Below are 12,589 nucleotides of genomic sequence, written 5' to 3'. Positions count from 1 at the left end.
AAGTGTGTAATCTGAGCGAGAGGAAGAATGTCATCGGCACTGAGCTTGCTCAAACCATTCAAAGCCTTGTACACCTCAGTCAGATCTCTCACAGGTGCCTAGTCTCCAGGCGCTGTAATTTGCAGAACTTAAGCCTTTCTTTGGTAAGAGCATCCCGTTTGTTCTCCTCACCAATCTCGTTGCCCTTCTCTTTACTTGTTCCAGCAGCTCTATATACTTCCTAAAATGTGGCCTCCAGAACTGTATGCAGTACTCAAAGTGTGGCCTGATCATTGCCTTATATAAAGGGATAATCGCCCTCTTATCCCTGCCAGCAAAGTTCCTGTATGTCACTGACAAGGCCCCATGAGCTGCTCTGGCAGCCTGCCTGCACTGCACTGAAAACTTCATATCTGACTGCACATTTATTCCCAGGTCTTTTCTATTCTCCACTATCCTGAGTGTTTAAAGATGAATATGGCTAAAACAAAAGTAATGATGAACAAGTATGCCACAGAAAGGGATATAATCATTGAAGGAGCAGTAATTGAAAAGGTGTGTTCATATACTTATCTGGGACAAGTTTTTTTTTTATTTTTTCCCTTGCCTTTTTCCCATTATATATATATGGGGTCAGCGTTTTTATTGTTTTGGCATGAATTTTTTTTTATGGCCGGATGCCCTTCCTGACGCCAACCGTCACCCTTTATCCAGGCTGGGGATATGCAGTGGTCATTCCCTGACCTTCTGCATCCTCCGTATTTGGTAGTCAACGGCTCGAACCCCGGTCTAATTAAGAAGCATATGCTATGCACTACTGCTCCTGCCCACCTGGCTACGGAGGCACCTTATCTGGGACAAATCATTAGCTTTAATAATGATAAATGGCTGGAAGTCAAGAGAAGACTAAATTTCGGATGGATAGCATTCAGGAAATATAGTCACATACTGAGGAGCAATATCCCAATTTGTCTGAAATGTAAAATAATGAATCAATGTATACTCCCCACCATCACTTATGGAAGTGAAACTTGGGTACTCATCAAAAGAATGGAAGAGAAGCTGAAAATTATACAGTGAAGAATGGAATGAACTATAGTAGGAATCAGACTGATAGATAGAGCAACATAGATTAGGCAGCAAACACAAGTAAAGGACTTTCCTATCAAAAGTAAAGAGCTGAAATGGACTTGGGCAGGATACGTAGCTCAAAGAAATGATGACAGATGGACTAAGAAAATAACAGAATGGTACCCAAGAGAAGCTAAAAGAAAACCTGGAAGACAACAACAGAGATGGACAGATGAAATTCACAAGTTCATGGGTAGTAAATGGATGGCCATTGCACAAAACAGAACAAACTGGAAAGTTGCTGCATAGGCCTTCATCCTGCAGTGGATTGAAAATGGCTAATGATGATGATGATCCTGAGTGTAGTACACACAGTTGGTATGTTTCTCTGGAGTTACTGCTACCCATATTCAGTACTTTACATTTGTCAGTGTTAAAATTCATTTGCCACCCCTCATCTCAGCCCATCTGCCCAAATGCCCAATTTTTCCAGATCATGTTGCAGCAGCATACCATCGTTACTGTCATTACAACCCTGCTAACCTTTTGTATCATTTGCAAACTTGGTCATTAAGCCTGTTATACCTTCATCAGTATCATTGATAAATATAGAAAGCAACAATTGTGCCAACACCAAACCCTGGGGGACTCCACTAATAACAGTCCACGATGAGCTGTGTCCATTGATTACCACTCTGTGTCTTCTCCCACTCAACCATGCAAACCCATGCTGTGCCTGAATGTAATTGCAGTCTTGCCTAGATAATCCTTCATTGCTTCTTGAACCAGTGACTCCATTACTTTCCCCAGAACAGAAGTTAAACTAACAGGTCTGTAATTACTCGTGTCACTCTTTGAACCACCTTTGTGAATTGGGGATACATTCGCACATCTCCAGACCGTGGGGACCTCCCCTGAGTCCAAGGATGCTATCATAATTATGGTTAAGGGTTTACTTACTTCCTTTTCTCCTTCTCTTAATATAACCGGATAGATCCCATCCACTCCAGGTGCCTTTCTTATATTTAACTTCAATTTCTCCTCCACTTTCCTCTCAGTTACTACAAAGTCATTTAGCTCCCTATTAGAGTTTGATAAATTTCTGGCCTCCACTTTCCTACAGAATTCCTCATGTTTGAATGTAGATGCAAAATGCTCATTCAGTTTGTCAGCTACCTGAGCAGGATCATCAACAGTCAAACCATTGAAGCCAAACCTTCTTTACTTATATAGATTTTATATAAGTAAAGAAGTCTGCTGTTTGTTTTCTTTTGCATCTTTTTTTTTTTTTTTTTTGGTAGTTGGCACATAGGCTTCTGTGGCCATAATGCACCTCCCAAGGTTTTTGCAGTACTTTGATCCAAGCCCGAAGCGGGAATCGAACCCGCGACCTTTGGGTTGCCAGGCATGCACTTTACCTACCCAGCTAGCCCGGTCGGCCTTTTGCATCCTTGCCAAAAGATTTCTCATAATCTGCCTTCACTTGCCTAACCTCCTTTGTGACTTGATTACAGACTAGCTTATATTTACCATAGATAAATATAATATTTCTGTGTTGCCTGATGGTTCTTATATTTCTGTGTTGCCTGATAATTTATGTGCATCATCCCATGCATTTTTCTTCTCTGCCATGAGTCTCGTTAGTTCATCTGACATCCATTTAGGCCTAAACCTTAAACAGTATTTCTCATTTGGTATGAAAAGAAGTTCTGTAGGATAGATGTGCGGAAATTTGCCTTTAGCCAGCGGGCGGTTGATTGCTGGAACAAACTTCCATCTGTCGTTGTAAAAGTTGATAGCTTAAATAGATTCAAGGCAGAACTTGATAAACATTTGGAGAGAGTGGATGTGTGAAATAAGGGGGGTTTTTTGGGCTGATGCTATATAAGCTTGGTTTCTTGTATCATGTGCCTTTGCTAATGCTAAAGCCTAGTAGCTTCTGTGATTAATTCCTTGATGCTTCCCATGTAGAATTTTCTGTTGGTAACATCATCAGTTGATCGCATTGTATAGAATTTAAAAACTGTTTGAGACCACCATAGCCACCGTTACAAAAGCAAAAACCCTACCCTTTACCCCTGATGGTAGTTACATTTTTAAGTAAATCCCAAATCAGTACACTGTGATCACCGCCACTTAGTGGTTCTTTTATTTGTAGATTCTTAATGAATGAATAATCACTGCTAATAATTAGATCAAAAGTATTACTTCCCCTGGTTGCCTCTTGAACATGCTGCTGTAGAAAACAGTCATCCAATAAATCCACAAAAGTCTTGCTAGTGTGCAAGTGACCAATCCACAAGTTCCAGTCAATATCTGGAAAGTTAAAATCCCCTATCATAAGACATTCTGATTTACTGACCCACTCTATTTCTCTCTACAGTTATTCATTGTACTAATCACAGTTATTAGGCCTATAACACACTCCCTCCCTCCTGCTTTCCCAGTGCTTATGTTACATCAAACTGACTCAACATTGTTCTGGCCACCCATTTCAGCTGGATGCACTGCCTTAGATTTCATGTTTTTCTTAATTAACAGCATAACCCCTCCTCCCTTCCTATCCTGTCTATCCTTTCTGTACACATTTTACTCCCCAAATTCAAATTCTGCATTCTTGATATCTGTGTGACACCACTTCTCTGATGTCCCAACAGTATCCACCTTTGATGTCTGGACCAACACTTCAAATTCGTCAAATTTATTTACTATGCTCCTAGCATTGGTGCACATGCAAGTATACATGCACCCATTCTTACTCATAATTACCCTAACATAGCCCATTATCTAGCACATTCTCATTGTGTTGTGTTCGGTTTAATTTCTTATTTAGAGAGATGAAATTTTCAATTACTTTTATTGTGTTTATCAATGCTGTGTTGCTGTTTTGGTGTTTTTCACAATTTCTGGCACCATATTTGAAGCATTTCTTTATCTGTGCTGTGACATTTCTTAACACTGCACACTAAACTGCCCAGCATCTTGTAGTTACAGCACTTTAAAAAACTTATCAAAACGAAAACTTTACAGGGAAACCATGTAACCCTGCTCTAATTGATGGCACATATGGACATTCTGTGTTCCCAATTACTATAATGGCATTGCATTGTAAATTGGTTATGTAAACAATGCCTCAACTGAAGTCGTGGCATGTGTTTGCTCCTCTTCTGTAAATTTCTTTTAAAATCCTGGGTTTTATTTTTAGTGCAGTAGTATTGCCCTTTATGTTGTTGTTTTATGGTATCATTATTTGTTGTGATAAAAAAGGGAAACTGTAACCTGTTTAGCTGACCAACAATTTTCACACTGACCAACCAAATAAAAAAATAAATAGAAAAAGAAAAAGGCAACTTTTTGACAATAAAAATGCTTGTTTAATTATAGGTTACATTAGCTTTGGAAGGCTGACTGTGCTGTTTGCTGCTGGTGCTTAAGAGTGTTCACAAGTGGGATTTAGTAAGGGACCAATAAAAATGCATCACTTAGCAGAGAATGCTGCTTAATAGAGGGTCACTTAATCCATGTTTCACTTTTCAAATTCTTGGAGTGTCCTACAGTTGTGGTAACTCAAATCGTTTCCACATGACATCCATTGTTCTGAATACGTTTAACAGAGGATTGACAAAAATTTGTCTTTCCATTTGTGACAATTCACTTACTTTGAGTATGTGACTTTTTTTTATTCACTTGTACATTTTAATATTAAATAGTAGTGTTTAATTTTATTCCTCTCTAGAAATGAGCAAAAAATATATTCAACACTTTCGTGATTAAGGGCTCTAAGATGATAAATATAAGAACTGGCTGTGAAAATTAGATGGTGAATATTTAAAATGTTTTTGTAAATATTGTAAATGCATGCTGACAGCCAAATTAAGTGATGTTGAAAGGCATCGTAATGAAGTGAAACACAAGAAACATGATGAACCCTGTATTTCTCAGCATAAGAATACATTGCCATTCAAGAAAATTGGCAAAAGAGAAAGTGCAAAGGCAGATAGTACGAGTAGCAAGCACTTTTCATAGCTATAGTTATGCATTAAGAGTAGATGGTCATTTGAGTGACCTTTGTAAATTTTGTTTTCAAAGTGCTAAGAACAAAATGTACTTCAGTAATATGCAATGCTGTATAGCACTACATTTTATGGAAGATTTAAAATCTGATTTAGGAAACAGAAACTTCAGTTTAATTTCAATAAAAATAATGAAAATTGGGAATTGTAATATGGTACTATTCAAATTTCGAGAATCAAAATTGAAATCGAGACAGTTCATCATGGATGTGTATTGAAGTTTCCATTCTGTTAAAATCACCTTGTTTTAAAATATCAAAAATTGATTTTTATTATCTATGATTTAAAAGACATTAAAAGACTATTACACCACATGACAGAGTTTTAAATGTTTATTGAAGTAAATTACATCAATTTACAATTAATACTTTGGCGACATCTAGAGGTTCAACTGAACATTTTCATCAGGCATGTAGGGGAAGTTAACACATGAAAGAAATCAAAATTAGCATTTGTAAGGTTACAACAGCATTGCATTATGAAGTTAGATTAATGAATGAATTTTAATACGGTATTCTGATTAAGACAAATTGCTTTAAATTAAATTCTTACAAAATTTAAAATGATTAAGGAATAATAATAAGACTTTTAATTTAGAAGCTACAAGGAAAATCTGGTGTTATAAAAAAAAAACATACAGAAAATTAACAAACATGTTTTTTACTGCATTATTTAGCACCATTTATTTTAAATTTTAAATTTAGCTCCTTTTTGAAGATTATCTGGCATGATTTACAGATCTCAAATGGCAACGCTGTTATAAACCTTTTTGGAAAGCAAAAGCGAAGTTATGCAAAAAATACCATTCTGTTAAACTCATATTATCAAACAAATTTATCAATATTTATCAAAATTATCACAAAATTTATCACATTATCAAACAAATTATATTGGGCACATTGTTGTTTTGTGTATTTATCAGTGATATAGATGAAGGTATATCAGGCTTAATTTCCAAGTTTGCAGATGATACAAAGGTTGGCAGGGTTGTTAATGACAGTAAAGATAGTATGCTACTGCAACAGGATCTAGAAAAGTTAGGCAGATGAGCCGAGAAGTGGCAATTGAAGTTTAACATTGGCAAATGCAAAGTACTGCATATAGGTAGCAGTAACGCAAGAGAAACGTACCAACTGTGTGGTACTACACTCAGGAGGTGGAGAATGAAAAAGACTTGGGGGTAATTGTGCAGTAAGATATGAAGCTCTCTGAGCAGTGCAGATGGGCTGCCAGAGCAGATCATGAAGTTTTGTCAAGGTAAATATATATAGAAATTTTGCTAAAGAGACAAAGAGGTGATTATCCCTTTGTATAAGGCATTGGTCAGGCCGCACCTTGAGTACTGCATACAGGTCTGGAGGCCTCATTTTAGGAAGAATGTAGAGTTGCTAGAATGAGTACAGAGAAGGGCAACAAGAATTGGTGACAGGAACAAAGAGGTGCGCTTACAAAGAAAGGCTTAAGTTCTGCAAGTTACAGCATCTGGAAACTAAGCACCTGCGAGGTGATCTGATTGAGGTGTACAAGGCCTTGAATGGTTTGAGCAGGCTCAATGCTGATGAAATACTTCTGCTTGCTCAGATTAAGAACCTGAGGGGGCATAGATTCAAATTGAGGAAAGACAGTTGTAGAATAGATGTGCTGATGTTTGCCTTTAGCCAGCGGGTAGTTGATTGCTGGAACAGACTTCTATCTGTTGTTGTGGAAGTTGATAGCTTAAATAAATTTAATGCTGAACTAGACAAAAACTTCGAGTGACCGGGTGGGTAAAATTCGAAGGTGGTTTTTTTTTTTTTTTTTTTTGGCTGATGCTGTATATATAATAAGCTTGCTTTCTTGCTTCATATGTCTCAATTAATGCTAATGCTAAAACCAACTGACCTTCTGTCAACAAATTTATCTATCACTTTAATACATAACTGTGCTTGTGTAGGACTACTTCCCTTACAACAATTTCATGAAAATAGAAATGTGTTTTATTTTTTGTAACATATTTTTGTAAACTAGTGATTTATTAGATTGATATAGTGCATTCACTACACATAAAAAAACTTTGGATTGTTGTAATTAAAAGCAACATCAACACAACTTTCATCCATTTGCATTTGCCAGTATTTTACTTAAAAGAAAAGCAAGTGGCGAGAAGATTTCAGTGGTTCAGAATGGAAAATGTCATCGGAGAAACTCAACTGTAGGGCTATGGCAAAGTGATGTGAAAATTTTGGTGTTGATTCATTATCTATGTAGGGTGGAAATAATTTTATTTTTATTGTATTTTATTGTTATTATTATTTATTTATTTTATTTTTTTTTTTTTTGCATAACTATTATATGACTTTTTGAAATCTAGAAAATTGCAAAATCCAGCAAAGATCAAATCCCACCAGGGTTACCAGATTTGGGAGGTTTGACTGCACCGCATACAGGTTTGGAAACCTCATTTTAGATAGGATTTGAACCTTCTAAAAAGAGTGCATATAAAAGGAACAAGGTTAGTAATGGGCACAGAGAACTATTCTTATTAAGAGAGACTTGGATTCTTTAAATTACAGTGTTTGGAAACCAGGTATCTGCATGGTGACCTAAGTGAAGTACTTAAGGCTCTGAAAAGATTCAATAATCTAAATACTGTAGTCATCTTAACTCTTTCCCATGTAGCATATGCAAAGGGACATCAATTTAAATTGAGAAAGGATAACTGCAGAATAAATGTCAAGAAATTTGTCTTTGGCCAAATGGTAACTGACTGTTGTAATAAACTCTCAGTCATCATTGTCATGTTTTGTGGAGGTGGGAAGTTTATCTAAGTTTAAAGAGAGATTGGGCAGGTAATTAGGAGAAGAAATAGGTTAACGACGTGAATGAAGGTTGAAGGTGGCTCGGACTATTAATTTATTTTTTATTATTTTTTATTTTTTTTGACTGATGCTGTACAAGGTTGATTTTTCAACAAAGCAACTAAAGCAATGAGGTTAAGTGTATTGTATCTGTAAATTGCACTTGTTCTATGGTCAGTTTAGCTACTGCCCAGAAATTATGAGAATGAATTTAAAAATAAAGATTTGTCTTACTTATCCAATTTTGCATCATGTCTCTTCAAGTACTCCACTTAGCTTTCATGTCTTCATGTCCAGCGATTCATGTCTTGGACTCCTTTTTTTGTAATATTAATATTCTTGAATATCTTCTGCAATTTTTATTGAATATCCTTTCTCTCTTTCCTTTGAAATTCAGTTTCATTTGTCTTTGGAAACAAGAATCCATAAGAAACTAAGGTATGATGAGTGGGTGGGGTAGGTGACTATAGGCACTTTTTTCCAGGAAACTGTTGGACAGCCAGAGTGGCATAAATGGCTTTGAATTGTAAAAACCAAAAATTTTGTGCTTTTTCAAAAGCTGTTCATAACAGGCCTTGTGCCTTCTGAGACTGTTATATCAAGCTAGAAACAAAACTTGATGTAATTCTTCGTTTTGTCAAAATGCTCATTTGAAAAAATTGTGGAGCATATTGTACAGGACTTCATTAAACAGCTTCACATATGTTGAATGCAAAGAGCAATGCAAAGTGATGTAGAATAGTGTACAATGAGGCAAACTACAGTGAACACCTATTCTACGATAACCTAACTGAAAAAATTCTTACTATTACCAATGGAATTATTAGCTGATTATTTTCATTATTTTTGGCTATCACTTCATATAAGCTTGCCTCACATTTGGGGTGCCTCCGTAGCCAGGTGGGCGGGAGAAGCAGTGCATAGCACACGCTTCTTGATTAGACCGGGGTTCGAGCCCATGAGCCACCAAATATGGAGGATGCGGAAAGGTCAGAGAATGACCACCGCATATCCCCAGAGCAATATGGCCTTAGTTGCTAATGCTCCTAAAAACCAAATAACAACAACAGCCTCACATTCCATGTATCAGTTTTCCATTAATTAATACTAAATATAAAATGGAAAGAATTTTTATCCCTGATACTAGCCTCCTAACACTTTGGCAAAGCCAAAAGTGGATGCTTCAGACTATTACTGAAGAGTGTGCATGTTAATATGATATCTCCTAAGAGGCATGGTGCTTTTCACATGAATGATAAAATTTTGTGAACAAAATTCAATTTACACTTACAACAAAATGGAAGAATTTAATAAGATAATGCCAAGCAGTTTGTTATGGTGTGAGTGTATTGATTATTGGTCACATCCTTTCCAAAAAACTAAGCAGTAACTTTATTTTTGGATCAGATGTAATGTGTTGGTGGCAAAATGGTATCAAATAAAGCAAAACAAAACGATATCAAATAAATGTTATCAAATAAAAGATTTTAAAAAATCCTATATGATTTTTTTTATTTTCATTTATCTTGGGAGAAGAAAGTGAAAGGATGTTATGTTCTGCTTATACAAGTGTAAATTTTTAAAAATCTTTTATCATTTACTTTAAGTAAATGATAAAAGATTGTTTTTAAATTTTTGAAGTATTCAAGTTTGTGAAATTTTATTTGTATAATCTGTTTTATATTGAATATGTCACCAGCCCAAGCCAAGGTCCTTGCTGCTCTCATGATTGTAGGCTTAAGGTGGGAGAAGAATGTCGAGAAGATAATGGTTGCAGAAGTGCAAGCTATTGTGAATATCCTTTGATGTCTTATGACTTTATTTTTCTTTTAGGAAGGTAATTAATGATACAACACTTGCTGTTTTTATAGACATGTGCATAATTTACACGAACTAATTTCACCACTGTATTTAATGCTATTTTTTTCTGTATAGGCATATTTGTTTGTTTGTGTTTTTTTTTTACATTTCCAACAAAGCTCTTACAAAAAAATAGCCACTTCTCTCATTGTATACCCATAGCTAGTAACTGAACATGATTTGAGAGTAGTTCAAATCCAATAAGAAATAAACACAGCATTTCAAACAAACAAAATGATTATGTTAGAAAATATTTGTATTTGGTTGTAATAAAAGTACAAACTAAATGGTATTCTATATTCTGGGGTGAAAATATATGATGTTCTATTAAATAGGAGACAAGTGATAACCCAATGTGCATACCAACCCTCTTACTTAGTACTATGGTATTGTACACAGATTAGCTTTGTAAATATTTCTCTTTCTTTGAAAAAGAAAAGATTAAGGAAAGTTCAGTAATGCTTCTTCTATTTAGTCATCATAATTTGTACTTGGATTTGTAATTGAAATCTTGATTAGAAAACAACAGTAAACATTACATTACATTACAAAACAGCAATCAAGATTTCCATATCTGTGGTTATAAAAGGTGCTTGGAATATAAGCTATACTGTGTTGATTTATTTATTGACAATAAGTGAATCAACAAAGATACAATAGTGCAGGATAGGAAAATGATAATATTAATTTTAAGCATAATTTCCATTACCAGTACAGTTAGGCACTTATCCCACTGATGGATAAGTATGACACCTTCATCAATTGAAAATTTCTTTCCTTACATATCACATTTTAATGGTACTGCTCCCAAAAAAACCAGGGAGAGGGAGGTCTAGAGCATATAATGATGGATGTGGCATGGCAAACCATCCTGCTTTTATTCTATATTGCTATAGCTGTTGCTATATCTCCATGACTGTATGATATCAGTGCCATGGATCAAGATCGCTTCATTTTTGAAGTAGTCCTATTCTCTTCTGATGACCAGTATCTCTCAATTTTTCTAGTATGAGGTAGTAATGGTTGGCATAGCCTTTGGCATGCAAAAACCAGATGACACTGTGCTCCTAAATGTTTGTCCACATTTCTGCTATATTTATATTGTCATCACACACATGTCAATCAGGTGAGGAAATATGCTATTTTGTGCATCTGTTTCCAGATACATGTGGTAATTCTGTCACTGATTGTAGAAACTTTTTTTCAGGGTTTTTCATCATTTTCTGTGATGTATTCTTGTGTATTATGTTATTGTAAATTGTGTGTTCATATTGGTTTTTCCCACTGTTCTGCATGTTGAAGTTTTTCTTTTTCAGAAAACTAACTACTGCCGCTTGAAATCTGATTCAGTGCATGATGACAGATTCTAAAAAAAAGAGTGTCATAGTTAGTGACACGATTTGTTAGAAGACAGAGAGCAGTTATAAATAGCCACTGCTGTCATGGACTAATATTATGAGTGGAAGCCCACAGGGTTTGGTGCTGGGTTTCCTTACTTTTTCTGATATTTATTAATGATATTAATATAGGTATTTCAAGTTTAATGTCTGCTGGTGATACAAAGGTGAGCAGTTTGTGGTGAGCATTTGTGATTAATGATGGTAATTAGGGTACTAATTCAAAAACTTTTCAAAGAACAAGAACTCTAAATTATTTGGATTGTTTGAGAAATGGTAGTTGTGGTATAACACTGGAAGATGTTAATACTGGGACACTGGATAGTAAACAACAAAAAGGATATGGAAGGAACTATATAATCTGACATGAAGTTCTCTGAACTGTGTAATCAGGTTGCTAGAACAGTTCATGGGGTTCTATCAATAATATGCATAAGCTTTTCCAATAGAGACAAAGAAATTATTATTCCATTATTAAAAACAGTGGTTAGGCCAAATCCTGAGTATTGCATACTGGCTTGTAAACCCCATTTTTGAAAAATGTGGAGATGTTATAAAAGCACAGTGAAGAGAGAGACAAGATTGGTTAAGTACACAGAGGAGTGTTCTTACCAAGAGAGATTTGAATTTTATAAGCTTGTAACAAGATAAGTATTGGTAAATGAAGTGTGGGAAGATCAGTGATTATACACTTTTTTTTACCTGATGCTGCATAAGCTTGGTTCCTTACATCATTTTACAATACTAATACTAATCGTGTTTTCATATTGTTACCAAGTTTGCTACTTATATAACTTACTTGATATAAATATTTTAAATATACACAAATGAATGATGAGACAAGTTAACTAAAGTAAATATTATTGAAAGACCAAAAAAAAGCACATTTGAAAGCTTTGTTAGATTCACACTACTTAACTTCGCTGGTCACACAAGTTATAAAATAATCATGAGATAAACAAATAACTGAATTGCTTACTTAACTTTGCAATAGTAATTCTGCTAATACTTAACTTCTTTACAGCCAGCAAAAAGCTCTCATGTCAATAATAAGAATTTGCTACATGATAATAATAGCATTTTATTTAAAGCTGACAGATATGTTTTGTTTTTCAACAATAACATATTGTTGAAAAAAAACAAATTTTTGGTGAAACGTATCTTTTCATTGAACATATCTATTTAATGAAAATGTATCTTTTTATTAAAACATCAAAACGTGTTTTTTGATGTTTTAATTTGTATAAACCACACAAAAGGTTCTTTATCAGTACGCTTTACTGAAGTAACTACAAGTTTTACAATGAATATTTCATAATATGGAATGAATTTTGTGTTCTTTTTGATGATTAAATCCTTACTCTAAACTTTG

General features: G+C 34.9%; 1 protein-coding gene across 1 annotated transcript in view; it reads left to right on the top strand.

Annotated features, from left to right (window-relative positions):
• The window catches only part of LOC150080477 (disintegrin and metalloproteinase domain-containing protein 10-like), a 540,219-nt gene that overhangs the window by 474,359 nt on the left and 53,271 nt on the right, over nucleotides 1–12,589 (top strand). Inside the window, exon 9 of the mRNA XM_090380704.1 lies at nucleotides 9,660–9,755. Within this exon, the coding sequence (XP_090236830.1) occupies nucleotides 9,660–9,755 (96 nt within the window). The remainder of the gene's footprint in view (nucleotides 1–9,659; nucleotides 9,756–12,589) is intronic.

Source organism: Mastigoproctus giganteus, chromosome 9 (assembly GCF_048544385.1).
Source record: "Mastigoproctus giganteus isolate SK-2022 chromosome 9, ASM4854438v1, whole genome shotgun sequence".
NCBI lineage: Eukaryota > Metazoa > Arthropoda > Arachnida > Uropygi > Thelyphonidae > Mastigoproctus > Mastigoproctus giganteus.
Note: the sequence above shows the minus strand (reverse complement) of the source record. Positions and strands in the feature narration are given on the sequence as shown.